The 14885-nt window shown below is 43.4% G+C and overlaps 2 protein-coding genes across 11 annotated transcripts in view; one reads left to right on the top strand and one right to left on the bottom strand.

Annotated features, from left to right (window-relative positions):
* The first annotated feature begins 4186 nt into the window (after positions 1-4186).
* LOC119441390 (heat shock protein hsp-16.2) lies at positions 4187-4894 on the top strand. Its single transcript, XM_037706012.2, has one exon. It carries the CDS (start codon positions 4253-4255, stop codon positions 4799-4801), a length of 549 nt encoding a protein of 182 aa, XP_037561940.1. The 5' UTR covers positions 4187-4252; the 3' UTR covers positions 4802-4894.
* Positions 4895-5849: 955 nt separating this feature from the next.
* The window catches only part of LOC119441386 (GTPase-activating protein skywalker), a 55998-nt gene continuing 46962 nt past the window's right edge, over positions 5850-14885 (bottom strand). For all 10 annotated transcript variants that reach the window (XM_037706003.2, XM_049661209.1, XM_037706005.2 and 7 more), the window contains 2 exons: positions 9949-10304; positions 5850-6708 (listed from right to left, as the gene is read on the bottom strand). In XM_037706003.2, the coding sequence (XP_037561931.1) occupies positions 6573-6708; positions 9949-10304 (492 nt within the window). In that variant the 3' untranslated portion in view covers positions 5850-6572. The remainder of the gene's footprint in view (positions 6709-9948; positions 10305-14885) is intronic.

The following is a 14885-nucleotide window of genomic DNA, read 5'->3' as shown; positions in this document are numbered from 1 at the left end:
GCTAACGTTGTAATTACGGAGGTTTTTTTTTTTTTTTTTTCTTTCTCCATGGTTGTAATACCATAAAAGGGTGGAGTTGAGGTCCAGCAGGGTGTCGAACCGAAAAGCGGATTTAAACCGCTATTGTGATCTGAACCGGAACCGAACATACATTCTTTGCCATCTTGGAACCGAATCGAAACTTTTTGTAACAACCGTTCCGAGAAGTCCAGGATCGTTGTCCCTTGAGCCTGGGCTGTCGCTGCTTTGACGAGAGCAGACAACGCGTCAGTTTAGCGCAGCGCGCGGAGTGTTGCAGGTGCAGGTTTTGCCTCGGGAACAATGATCACATTTTCACTCGATCACTAAACTGTATGCATGGTCGGCTCAATATGGCAACTATATTTGGTCGGCTTTAAACCATATTCTAGAACACTCTAGTTCAAACTTAGCAGAAATTTGGTTTCTTCGGCTTCTTTTTTTTTTTTTTTTTTTTTTTTTCACTTATTTTGCGCGTTCGACGTCATTCAATAAATAACTTCATCTTTACTTGCCTGCTACGTGTTCCGGACGTCTATTAACCTATCGCTACCTGGTCGACTCCCATAAGCTGTCGGCAACTACATTGAAGTGCGGACGAACCATGCACAATGATGGCATCTGCCCAGTGAAGACACCTCGTCCGCGGGACATCTCCAAATCGTGTCCCAATATCCGTGCACCGATTTGGAGACAAATACTATATAGGTCATCCGCCGGGTGTCCACTTTCTGATATTCTGCCAAGGATGGACGTACGTCCCATGGATATTGTATCTGGACTTTTTTTTTTTTTTTTTTTTTGTGTGTGTGTGCGTGTGTGGCCCACACATGAATAGTTGTGATCCCATCAGCAGAAGATTTACTTTCGAGTTTCCCTAGGACAGACTTATGCTTTCTCATTTGTTCAAAATTATAATGCGAGCTATACTGACAGGTTGTCTGTTTATAGACCATAGATAATTGTTAAAAATCGCCTGCGGCAGATAGCGTAATTGTACGTAGGCCTTCAACTGGATTACTCGAAGCTGCGGACATTAATTATACTCGAGTAATAGAAAGGTATATTCTACTAATTAACAAAAAATACTAATTAACTTTCTAATTCATTCAGTAACGGAACATGTGCTGCAATGCACGAATTGTAGCCGGTGAGATTCCAAGAAATATTCACTTGTAACAAATTCTAAGGATCGCACGGGTTTCTAAAAGTGCGCCGTGAAACTTGCGGCAAAAACCGCTGTTTTATGCATTGAAGCACAAAAGTAACTGGAGCGAACATCTATTTCGTGGCACACTTTGGGAATGAATATCTCGAAACCAGAGTGATCCTTATAATTCGTCACGAGTGGATATGTCTCGCAAACTCACCGGCTACAATTCCTACATTGAATATGTGCTGTAGATTAACTAGTCATTTAAAATTTAAGCTCAGAACTTTCCTTGGTTATGTATTCCGATTTTTCGTGCAAGAAATGTGGCGCCTCTGAGTATTCCAGCTCAATTAATGACCAGAATTGTTTCGTCTAGCTGCCACAGATGATTTCTAAAAAATCCGTATGGGCTAAATAAAAAAGAAACACGTCATGTGCACATCGTACTTTGCGTGTTTTCTTATACAATTAAAGCTTTCGTTAATTCAATATGCCTGCCGGAAGGCCTACTGAAAAATTAGGAGCACACTGCACATATACTGCCTCGTGCAGGCGCACGTGCATGTACATACATGCGTGCACGATGACTTGATAGCGGGCTATGTATATATATTTGGTCACACCATAACTAACAACCTTGAAGCGCGAAGGAGAACGTTTTTAAGTCACTTCCGAATGTAAATGAGCCACAGAAGCATTTAAATAAGTAAAACATTTAATGCTTCTGAAAGAAAGAATAATTGCAAGAATTATGGAAACTAAAGGTTCAAATCTGAGCCAAGTTTGCATGCACTGTAGTTGCGACGTTATAATTTTAAAATGGTATAGCTAAACAGCGCAATTTAGATTACGCTCGACTGCCTGTCAACGCCCGAAAGCGTTTGATAACAGTTTCTATTGCGCTTTGGCATTATTATTATTATTATTATTATTATTATTATTATTATTATTATTATTATTATTATTATTATTATTATTATTATTATTATTATTATTATTATTATTATTATTGTATCATATATACATATTTTCCAGACACGGAAATTTGCGTTTGTAAACTTGGAGCATGATAGTGGTTTGGGCTAATTCTAGCTGGTGCCTGTTTGAGGCCTTTGGTTATTACAATTAAATCATCCATCGGTACACATACAGTACCAAAAGTACGATAAATGTAACATATGCGATAAACGAGGCATAAGTCATAAGCTTCGTTATGGCCCATCGTACGTAAGTATAATCGCAGCAGACTACAGTACGTCCCTCAAGACATTTTTTTAAAATTTATTCGGGCATAACAGGTACAAGGTTTGCCCGCAAGGTAAGGCAAAAGGAGGGCTTAAACCTCCTCATTAGGCCTTGTCTAGTTGGGGTAGCAGAGATAGCGGAATTTGCAAGTTACAAAAGCAGTTTGTAAAACAGACATTTCAAAACTACATATAAAACAATATTTTAACACACTGCAGAACACAAGTTGCTTCTAAAATAACATACAAACGAGTTAATACATCACTATAACGTAAAAGTAACATTTAAAGAATTTAATTATTACATCACCAATGCAACAACCAAGCATCCTTAACTGTTGCATTAACATTTATAGAGCACATCCAGATCAGACGAAAGAAACATGTTCCCTACGAAGTGTTTAAATTGGCGAATAGTTCTACAATCTCTAGCGAAATCAACAATGTTAGGGTACGTATTACATATAAACGCACGGTTTCATATTAGATATAGTGTGCATGCCATAGTTTGTCCTGGGTTTCTTCGCTACTGTTGAGGTGTGGCGTACCCGTTTGAAAAGTTGCTGGAGTTGTCAGTAGAGACCAGAACTTCACGCAAAATGCCTATTTTTTCCTAACGTCCTTCATGCCTATAATTAATACCTACGCACGAACTACGGGTCTAGAGACATTTTAGTGACACTTTTATTGTGCCTATATAATTACCGTGCTTATGTGGTTGTAGGTGGCTATATATTGAATTTTCAGAGCCTAACAATTTTTCCATGTTTTGTCCTAGCCTTACTTTCTTTATGTTATCACCCGCTGGGGATCTTGGCTGGAGGCAGCCGATTATTAATTACCACTTAAGCATTTCGGCGTAAAGGCTTTGCAGCACAGCAGACGAGAGAATCGCTGCGAAAATGGCTCAAATTATAGCGCTCGGTCGCGATACTCTTGGAGGTGACTTGATCAATACTTGGGCGCGAACTCTGACCCGGAATGTGGGGCTTATTTTGGACTGTCAGGAAAGGTTATCCACCATCCTGGATGGACCTGATAAAGCTCGAAACTTCGATCTGAATCAGATAAAAATACTTGGTTTTCGGTACTCAAAGAAGTGTAAGCGGTTCTGACCGGCGAAAAATCTGGAATTCCAGTGGGCGTACGGTAGATAATTGAACTTTCCGAAGTACAATTTCTTCGGTGGATATTATGCGATCCTTTCCGCGCGCGCTCAAACAAACTCAGTGAAAAAGAGCGCCACACGAAAATTTTGAGATGATTGTTTGTCACAGCTTTCACAACTTTTTCCATGGTGTCTATTCGCACTAAGTTTGCCTCATTCCGTTTTATCGGGAAAATAAAATGAAATTCACAGAACAGGGGTTTACTGGGCTGTATTCCTTAGAATTTATCCTGAGATGCAAAGGGGCGCTAGTTCTTATTAAACATATACGTGCCGAAATGGCAGTTTTTGGCGCCTATATATGCCTTGAATGACAGCTTTAGTGTCGGTTCATACACGTCATTCGTCATATACGTCCATGCATTCTTCTCGAAAAGGACGTCTGCATGGTGCAATAACCTGCACCGGTGTCATCACTTCGCTAGAACGTTCTAGAAGAAACTCGAATTTTCGCGCCTCATTTTATATTCGTCTTTGGTCACGTGAACGCTAGTAACCAATCGCGCCTTTGTCGAGGAGCACTCTTATTCGTCCGCAACGCTGACGTAACGAACAATCACGTGACAATAACAAGGTATAAATATTGTGCCGGAGCGTGCGTCGATCAGTCGTTCAGTTTTCCGTGTCGTTAGTGCGTGTACGCTGCTGCCGACCCGGACTTCGCTAGACATGGCTGCCCCAATGTTTACGCGATTCTCTCTCGTGCCATGCCGGCGTGCCGTGATGGCCTGCTCGCGGCGGAACCTGTGGAGACGCTACCCGGTCACCGTCGGCGACGTCTTCGGCGAGATGGACCGGCAGCTGCGCCACTTCGAGCACGAGATGTCGCGCACCTTCCGCGACCTGGACCGTTCGGGCGCGTTCGGGCCGGCGTTTCGCTGGCTGCGTTCACGCGACGTCCCCGTCGAGGCCGGCTCGGGCGACAAGTTTCAGGTGCAGCTGGACGTGAGCAAGTTCAGGCCGGAGGACGTGAAGGTTTCCCTCTCGGGCAACCAGCTGACTGTGCGCGCACGCTCCGAAGTCAAGGAGGGCAACTCGACGTACTTGCGCGAGTTCTCGCACACCGTGACACTGCCCGAAGACGTCGACCCGGACACGGTGCGTTCCCTGTTGCTCGCCGACGGATCGCTGTGCATCGAGGCTCCTCGCGCGCTGCCCGAGCCGAAGGAAGTGCCCATCGAGAAGTCTGCTCCCACCGAGCCTCCCAAGGACAATTAAGTGAAGCGAAACTGCGTGCTTAGTGCTTGCAGTGAGATGTTAATAGTTTGTGCTTAGTGTGTAAATAAATACGTGTTTTTCTGCCCGTTACAACCGCTTTATTTTCGTGTTTCTCTATCCTGCCGTGTGCAAACGTTTTCCAGTGGCAGAGTACTGCTGGGAGACTTTCAGGCGAGATAATTAACGCCGCTTTCCCAGATGTAGCTCAGCTCGTATGTAATCAATGTATAACTGCGCGCGTATTCAGGCACTTAAAAGAACGTTACTAGCTACGCGGTCTGCCATTGGCCAGCCGCCACACGATATGTAGTATTGGCTGGCGTGTTATCTTATATAAAGTTAAAGCGCAAGTGTGTGCGCGCAACATCTCTCTGCGACGGCGGTTTGTCGCACCCAAAGTGCTACCCGCGATTATTACACGGCGATTGGCACTAGTCGTGCAGTGACGATAAAGTCTACACTATTTCCAACACGTTATCGCGCGTCTCGCGCGGAATCGTAACGAGTTCTACGCTGGCATGTTGCAGATCTTTAACATGTGCATCAGGCTTTGAGTCTCACGCGGACAAGGTCAAGCAAGCACTTGGGGAGTTCTGGGCTGAATTTTAACGCCACAAAGCCCGAAATAATTTTCTACAGTATCCCAATGTAGAGTCCATACGAGCGTTTATACGCTGGAGAGAGCCAGTTGTGGATAGTTCAGCATATCAATTATTACAAATTACCGTACATCTAATTAATCCAGTTCTTATGGCCAGAAATAAATGAACAAGCTGTCTTAATTTTATTTTATGTGAAATGCTGGTAACAGTAGTACTAGAAAGTCTTCCGACAATAGACAGTCGTATACATGGTGTTCCAAATGAGTACTGCACAATTTATATACTAAATTTGTCCCTTGCCATCATTACAGCGGGGGTTGCTACCTTACCTTGGATGAAAGGTCGATGCAATAATGTGCTCATGTTGCATGGGTGGCAATGTGCAAGCACCACATGAGCGTGCATTCCTAGTTGAACAGAACACATCTCAAGCGCAAAGTTTATTGTATATGTTTCTAGCTATTCAGCACTACGTCGAAAACACAGTACATGCCAAGCATCGTAAAATGTGGCACGGTATATCCATACACCCAACTACGATTTTGTGACTCCTTATTTCGAATAAGGCACAGTCTATTGTGGTAAACGGGTAAAACATAACAGGTTTGTAGACTTGAGGGTTGTATAAATGACAAGCATCATAAATAAAACATAAGCAAGAATGGACTTCAGGGTACGTACACAAGCATCCTACGTTAAAACAGATGAGATTGTGCTGTCAAAACCCATTCTGGGAATGTATACCTTTTTCTATACACCTAAGCAAAATGAGAATGCACTATCTTAGCCTAGCAAAATGGACACTGCAAAGCATAAATAGGAACACATGAGAATATGACTCAGGCAGGTGATCACAGCCAGCGTCCTGAGCCTGCGATTGACTCAGGGTGGACCAATATTGGTAAAGAACAATGAGAGATGAACATGCCTCCAAATCAAAAAGAAAAAGATGTCTTGAGCTCGTACGTTTTCATGCTAAAATAGCGAGCATGTTGTGGCCACGCATGATCTGATCACACAGCGAAGAAACGCTTATAAAACGAATGAAATGCAATGGCAATAAAAGCGATAAAACGGCACAGGTTGTAACAAAGTACGCTAAAATGAAAGGTCCAAAGCAGGCTGCTGGACGCTGCGGTGACAACGTGGATGAGATGGGCGAGTGGAAATCAGGCAAAGCCGACGACTTCCAAAATGCGCACGACGAAGTCATCGCTGCTGGCCAGTGATCTGTTGTCAAAAGTGTCGCAATGCTCGGAGCGACCATTCTCCATGGACTCGTCCAAGTACAGCCCCATTCCGTTCCTGCATAAATACCATTCAGTGTGGCTGTTATTCACGCCATATTTTCATAAAACTGTCGAGCTGCAGTAACTAACTTTCAATATGCATCAATTGGCTCAATCAACAAAGCAAGAGTGCCCGTGGAAAAAAAAAAAGACATTTTTGAAAAGACATGCTTCATGGTGGTGTTAAATTCGAAATGTGTAGCTTTGTCAAGTGGAATTACAGGATGTAAAACATTTCAGTGTCAAGCAATGTCACTCTTCTACACTGAGGCATTGCTGGTAGCTACATCATGCACAAGATAAATTTCACTGAAAGCCAACATTACAAAATGGTGCTTTAATCATAGCCTAGTGATATGGCAAGTAGGGTTGGTTTGTGAGGAAGCATACTGACAAGTTGCACTGTATGAAAAAAAACTGTCAGTTTTACCTGGAAAAAAAAAAAAAACCTGCCAATTTCTTGCGTAACTGCCAATGCTAGTGTGCTTACACTATAGTTGCGCCCAATGCACTTGCCAACAGTGGAAGGCAGAACATTGTCCTGGCTCAGTCACCAAGCCAATGGAGACGAGCGTTGGTGGTGCTGCGCTTCATTTTTGGCAGCCAAACGCACTCCCCGGCATGCGCCGCAATGGTGCAAACATGCCTCGAGTGTTTGTGTAAAAGCTATTGCAATAAAAGCAGAAAAGAAATTGACAGGAAATTGAGCTCGCTGCTGGTCTTGCCAATCTCCTTCACGTGCTCATGTCTTGTGACACGGTGGCTGTCAGGGCGGGGAATGTCAAAAACCTTTCTGATACTTTATTGAGCATGCTCGATGGGACTCTTTCCGAAAGAAAGCTGGGCCAGCCAGGCACTTTGGTTCTGGGTGCTGTTCCCAGCATATATAAAAAAGAATACGGCTGCTTGCGCACACTATGTTGAACCAGGAAACGATTAAAGCTAACTGCTGCGGAGGGTCGGGTTGATGCTCATGCGAAGCTTTTTCCTGGCATAACAATTCAGACTGCATCACAATCAAGCTATCGAACTTGCTCTCAATGTTCAGATTAAGCTGTTGATGCACTTGTTCGATAATCGTTTATCATATAATAACTTAAGTTTCTGCACTAAATACCACTGGATGTCGTGTAATGGACTATGGTTATTAACAAACAAAACCGATTGTTCAAAAATTATAAGGCACTTTGCCTCTTTCTTGCATGTTATATACACTATCACATCAGGTTGTGCAACCGAGGAGCTATTTGTTATATTCCCAAGTTTATCAATTAAAAAAAGATATCCTATATGATCACTACATGTGTACTTACAACTGAAATGAAAAATTGAAATTCTTAGTTTAAAGAAAACAAAAATATCACTTCACCAAGGTATTCTGCATAAAATTAAACTCCAGAAAACTCTCAAAAAGCAATTCTGTCTGTTGCAAAGTAGAAACTATATTTTTTTGGCTACTACTTCATGCGCTTTCCGGGGGATGTGTGTGCATTTACGTAAGTTTCTAGCTAACCGTTTTCCCGTGTACCTGGGTCACTGGGTACTCCATGGTCGAATGGGTAGCGCATCGGCCTGCTGTGCTGAGGCGAGAGGGTTCGAAGCCAACCATCAGACTAACTTGGGTAACCGAGTACGTGGCAATGCGTGCATACGTGCCGCTCGCCAACGAAGCTCTTTCACACCCTCATGGGTCACCGTAGAAGCGGGACTGGGTAGGTACCGCTGTTTGAAAAAACTCTTTCAAGCCGATTTGGAGCACTGGGTATGTGCCACTCGTCTTCAATGAACATCTTAGGCGTATTGAAAAGAGAAACTCACAAAGATAACACATGTACCATTCTATGTGAAATTAAAGGCATATAAAACTTTAGTAAGGCTGATTCTTGAGTGTGGTAGCATAGTGTGGAACCCATACCGAAAAGGACTTGCACAGAAATGAGAAAGTATCCAAAATAAAGCGTTGCAATTTGTATACTCTAAATATTCTTGACACGACAGTGTAAGTGCGCTTAGAAACCAAGCAGCACTGCCTACCTTTGTTTGCCGGCGTTGTGTTGCTGTCATGAAGTTTCTTTTTATGCTACGTCATGACAATAGTAATACAAATAAGCGAGATTAGGTGTGGACACCGCATCGACACTCCGTCAGAACCTGTCATCATAAACACATCAGGCAGTATCTCACACACTATGACACGCTCAAGCATTCATTTTTTCCATTGGCAATCGAAATCTGCAATGCATATTGCCAAAGGAAATTGTTGAATCGGATTCTGTGGATGGCTTTGTTGAAAAATTGGAGCCATATTCTGGTTGCACATGAGTTTTTGAGCGTTTACTTCACAATATAATGCGTACAATGGATGCTTGGGTCATGGTACGCGTGTATTTGTATGTTATACTTTATGATTTGCAAGGTACCTACTCCAACGCACTGAAAACTACAGTAATGTAGTAATGGTAACTACAGTAATGTCACACGACTAATATTGTGATTGTTATGGTGCCTTTCGTTATTCCTTCTTGATTCAGGGGAAACAAAGAAACTTTCTTGTTGTGTCGAATGGCAGTGTTTTTGTATGGTAGTGTTTTATCTATATGCAAGCACCTCCCCCCCCTGTCAGTCAAATTGGTGAGATTATGTTGTCACCGCGAGGGAAGCGAGCGCCGGTGGAGGAAGGTGCCTGGAGGTGGAGAAGAGAATCGCTACGTTCGTGCCCTTTCTGTTGCAATGCTACGACGGCGCGGTGCTCGCTTTGCGTGTTCGTGGCGTCCATATGCCTGCGCGTAACCAGCGTTCACGAAGTGAAACGTCACTAACTTTTTCTTTTTGATCCTTTTTTCCCCTGTTATTCCAATGCTCGTGTACATTTTTACAACCCACATCGTGTTTGGGCCTGTGCAAAAGGTTCACAGTATCGGTAAATAAATAATAAAGCAGAACAGCAGCGCAGTCAGTGGCATTGTGAACACACAGCTCAAGGTTGGAATCTGTAGCTTTTACGCCTCAAGGCAGCAGCTGCTTGTTTAACGCAATGAACATTAATTATATACCCAGATTCATTTTCCCTTCCTTTCAATGCCACGTCCCATTAGTCTTTAACCCCGTTGCTGGGGGAAGGGGAGCGCAATGTCTAAACTACCTAATTCTGTCAAACAGATGAGCATTCTGATAGCAAACCTGTGGCTCAGATAAGCCATGCTTAGGCCGTAGACAAGTTGCCACGCAAAGTCACGTAGCCACAGTGTGTGCCTACCCTCCTCCGATTTGGATCATGTGCGGGTTGGCCGAAATGAACAGGCTGGATGAATGGGGCACGTCCTCGGCTGAGTCGGCGCCAACCCAGGCGTATCGTCGTGGCTCGGGCACAAAGGTGAAGAGGAAGGTCTCGCCCGTGCCAAAGTACGTCTGGTTGCGCTCCTGCCACCGGGTGGAGCAGTAGGCGCCAAAGCGCTCCTCACGTGTTGTCAGTATCAGCAGCAGCGTGGGCTCCCACGTGTCCGTGTGGAAGAAGAAGTTGGTCAGGCTGCAGCCGTGCTCGTTGGTGGAGTAGATCACTTCTGGCTGCAGCATGGTGATGCGTGCAGGCAGCCAGCCCCACACCACGGCCATCTGCAGCGTCATCAGTAACAGCATTGGCACGTTGGTCTTTGCGATTTCTGCTAGGTGGACAATGGAGAAGGAAGGTGGTCAAGGTGACCACCTGACACGAAAAGGGCCCCATGTTTGCTTGAATATATAGCAAATGTCACGCAAGCAGGAGCGCTAGGTACAAATGGCTCTTGAAGAAACAAGACAGACAATGAGTAAGATTGAAAAATTAGGAACTTAATGTGTGGCCGCCACTTTGGGAGCTGAAATGAGCTTTCAGTAATTTTTTCACCTTGGTCGGCCGCCTGTCCTGTTTCTTTGCAATTCTGGCTGTACTGCTGGGTGTGCCGCGTTTCGCCATAACAATGACAGATTGTGCCTGCTATTGTAATCCATTGCAGCAAAAACCTACATTTTTTTTTTTCGTTGGCAACTACACCTTGCTGCGAAATTTCAGCACGAACGAGCCAACAGCTTAGCTGGAAGAATTTGCACCTGGTGCTCTTATTTGAGCAATGGACTTACGGTTGATATTACGGTTGTACAACAGATATTACGGTTGTTACTATTAGCAGCGAGAAGTTGGAGTGGCGCCCTCTACGAGTGACGTCATGGACAGGACAGTGCTCGCTCGGCAGCTGCGCTCGCTCGGCAGCTGCGCACGCTCGGCAGCTGCGCACGCTCGTTCCCTTGGTGCATGCTTGGGGTATTGGTGGTTCGAGCCGTACTTTTTGAAGGATATGCTGGCTTCTTTTTACTGTCATCCCTGAACGGCACTTTCTTCGTCAAAACAGCGAGTCGTGAAAATTTGGGGCGTGGATATCGCAAGCTGTGTAGCATTGAAGAGGTCAACTGGTTTTGCAATGCGTATATGCGCAGTGTCTGTCCATGAACATTGTGTAAAAAGAATGTCTGCAATTTCAACACACGAAGTTGTGTATGATGCTTCGCAAAAAACTTAACATTCCCTTAGTGAGAGACATTGCATTTTACAAGGAAGAAAAATCTTGGCATAGGTATTTGATGTCAATATTAGAAATGCATGTTCGAAGGAAACTGCACAGCGAATCGTTTATGATGATTCTTATTACTATGGTGAGTTGTTCTAGTCAAATATGGATACTTTCCATGAGCGATGCGTAAAAGGAAGAGTTAGGCAGCGCATTTTGCATGAAAACATTTGCTAATACTTTCACCGTTATTCAAACACGCAATGGGCACCCAGAAAACGCATTGCTCATGGCTGTTAACACAACGGTGCGTCACGTATAGTATGTATATACTTCATGAATACCATAACAGCAATCACCTTAAAGAACAGTTTCGTGGTTAAGATCGCGAGCCTATCAAGTGCACACGAGAAAATATTTCATAGTGACCCTCAGTTGCCTTTATCAACATCATGGCACAGCCCTTACGCAACTAAATCTACTGACTGTTGTTATGGCGAGACACGCACTATTCGCAAACCCATCAGTTCAAATTGAAACCATGAAGCAGTTCTTTAAGCGCCAATTGCAATGCCTAAGGTATGTCTCGATCCTGCATTGTTTAACTACACAAAATGAGAACTATTCGCTTCGTGAGTACATAAAAGAGAACCTCACATACCCGTGTCATAGAGAAGACACCACAAGCCTCAAATAAATTCACTTGATTTTTGACCTCCACAGGGGAATAATAATATATTCAATAAGCCTCATACTGATAATGAATGAGGCTTCGGCTTCTTTCTAGCTGAAGCCATACGGACCCTTGCCAATCTCCTACCGTGCAACCGGAGCCAAACGGTCCGGCCGTATGGTCCAGAGTGAAATGTCCGGACCATACGGTCCGGACATTTCACTAAACATTTGGGCAGAGCAGCCTGGGTCAGTTCGCCAGACACATTCGTGATGTCTGTTCCTCAAGAAACAAGCAGCAGTAAATTCCACAAGTGAGTTGAACGTGTAGCACAGAACAGTGAATAAATATTGGTACATTCCTTTGCATATTCTGCAAATAGCTGTAAGCCTCCATTAGATTTATTTCAAATTACCGCCACTTGAATTTAACCGGTGAAGAACGGCCTAATTTTGAGAAGCAGTTAAAGGAACAAGTGGTGCTGGTTGAATCTATGAATCTAAACTGCAGTGTCAGGTCCTCGTGTTACTGCCGAGTGTTTCTGTGAAGAAATGAAAAATTAGATATTATACCATGAGCTACTCGTCATAAGCAAACACGTTTTAATGGGTTAAAATCAAGGTAAATGTAGCAGTCATATGTAGCAGACATAGTGACATGCTCGTTGTACCACTGCAGGTATAGTATCCTAACTGGATTCTTATGTGCCATGTTTATGTGTTTATGCTTTTATTAGTCACGTGCTATTTATGCTTTTTTATTAGTCCCTCAATCTGCAAAGTCTAGATCCGCGCATGAAAAACACGCAATGGGCTGGTCTGAGCTCCTTCGGCTGGCTCAAGGGCAGCAGTTGCCCTTGAGAAATAAATTGTCGTCTAGAAATAAGCTCTTTGAATAAGTTTGCATGAATGAATATTTGAGATGACAATCATAAGTATACAAGCACAGGGAACGACAGCGAACAAACGGAAACACTGCAGAAGGTGCTCGGACTACAGGGACCTTAGCTTGGACAGTGCCCGAACGGCAGCAGACGACAGGCGCGAGTCCATGCCATGACGTCACGCGAGCGCCGCTTGCAGTGGCCCTGAAGGTCATTCTCGGGGCTAATAGGTGTATCTACCGGGGTGGGGGAGGAGTACGGTTCAATGCGGTGTGAGCCGCCTGTGGGATGTGCCTTGCACGCCTGCATTGCATAGGAGGCTGTCGCCGGGCAGTCCAAAGCAAGTTTCACCTTCCGCCACATGCATTATCCCGCATTTGCTAGGGCCTTCTATACTGTCCAATTTAACTGTCAGTAATGAGTGTTCACACTTTAGCAATTTTGTCATAAATTTAGTGACTTTCTTGTCTGTTTATAGTGACAAAGTTTTCAATTAGTGACCGGCAATTTTCTTGATGACATGAATGAACAATTGCCGACGTTTTAGCCACTTCAATGTTAGAAAAGTTGCTTCAAATATGGCCCTCTAGAACACAGTTCATTATTCAAAAGCTACATGCAGGCGGAAGAAACTCGCAGTACGACACATAGGCTCGATGATCATGATGAAGCAACAGTTGCTTTCACATTGGTAGTCTTGAAATTGCAATTGTGCTTCACAGTTAATCACACTGTGCTCACAAAATGCATGTCTTTTTTATTTTTTACAAAACTGATTTGAATGGCCCAAAACACTGCAGCTTCTGTGGAATCACTCAATTCATTCTATTGGTGAACGTTCGAAAGCGTAGCGGTAAATTAATTTACCAAAACCAATTGTGTTGAGCTTGCAGAAAGCGCGGAAACCAGACGATCTTGACAGCATGGGCTCACTGCTTTATTCGACGCATCGACTGGCGTCTCAGTACAAGCGTATAGTACAAGGCTCAACTCAAGAAGCACACACAGATACAGCCGTTGACTTTTTATAGCCAGCACCCAAGTGCAACGCCAATGCCGCAGCGTGCAGGGCTGCTACCGATTCTGTCAGCGTTTTGCCCAAGTTCGCGCCGAACGCGCTTGTCTGCATAACGCAATGCTGAAGGGCCCCATTACGCCGGCGTATTTGGATGTAACAAATTCGAATAACTTTTATATTCAGATTTACAAAAGCAGGCGAATAAGACAGATTGTTTGTATACAAAGGCGTAGATTTCTGAGCGGCTTAGCTCATTCACACAAATCTGAACAAATCACTTCCGTTTTCACGGCTTTCAGGCCAATCAATGCTTCATGGAAGCTTTTTTTTTGTAGAGCAAGTGTAGTATTCGACCTGCATAAATCTCGGGTAAGTGTCAACCCAGTGTTGACAACCCGAGAGGTGAAGAATTTAGTTATATCATGAACGTCAGGAACCAGAAAAACTGAGGAGTAATGTAGACTGAATTCCTTTTGTGCTCTTTTGAATCATGCTGAATTTGTAATCTTAAAATCTGAAAGTAAACTCAGAATTTAGGCTGTCATCATCCCTTATACAGGGTGTTTCACATTAGCTGCAGCAAATTTTTAAAAATTGTCTGTGGGAGATGGCACAATTATAATCCTTGATCTAAACTACTCGATTAGGTAGTCATTACCTCTACGAGAAATAAAAACACCTAATTGAATAATTCGTTCCAAGTGGATACGCCTTGCGAACTCAGCGGCTATAATTAGTAGATTGAAAGATGTGCGCTAAAATAATAAATGAAAAGTTATTAGCATAATTATCTTAATTATTTATTTAGGCATTTTCATTTATCGCGGAAGTAATGGTCGCCTCATCGAGTAGTTTAGATCAAGAATTATAATTGTGCTATCCGCAACAGGCAATTTTTAAAAATTTGGTGCAGCTAAAATGAAACACCCTGTATATACCCATTAGCAAGATACCAAGACAGGTTTTTAAAAGGTTATGTAACATTTACTGAACTAATTGAAACCGTTAATGATTTTGAAGTAGCAATTAATAATATAGTGACCACACTGACACAATATTTATGAACTTCAGTGAAGCA

The sequence above is a fragment of the Dermacentor silvarum genome, chromosome 2 (assembly GCF_013339745.2).
Source record: "Dermacentor silvarum isolate Dsil-2018 chromosome 2, BIME_Dsil_1.4, whole genome shotgun sequence".
Taxonomy (NCBI): domain Eukaryota; kingdom Metazoa; phylum Arthropoda; class Arachnida; order Ixodida; family Ixodidae; genus Dermacentor; species Dermacentor silvarum.
The sequence above is the reverse complement of the archived record's forward strand: the minus strand, read 5'-3'. Positions and strand labels throughout refer to the sequence as shown.

Excerpts from the sequence above, each read along its gene's own strand:
- LOC119441390 (XM_037706012.2), top strand. The coding sequence starts at position 4,253 with ATGGCTGCCCCAATGTTTACGCGATTCTCTCTCGTGCCATGCCGGCGT.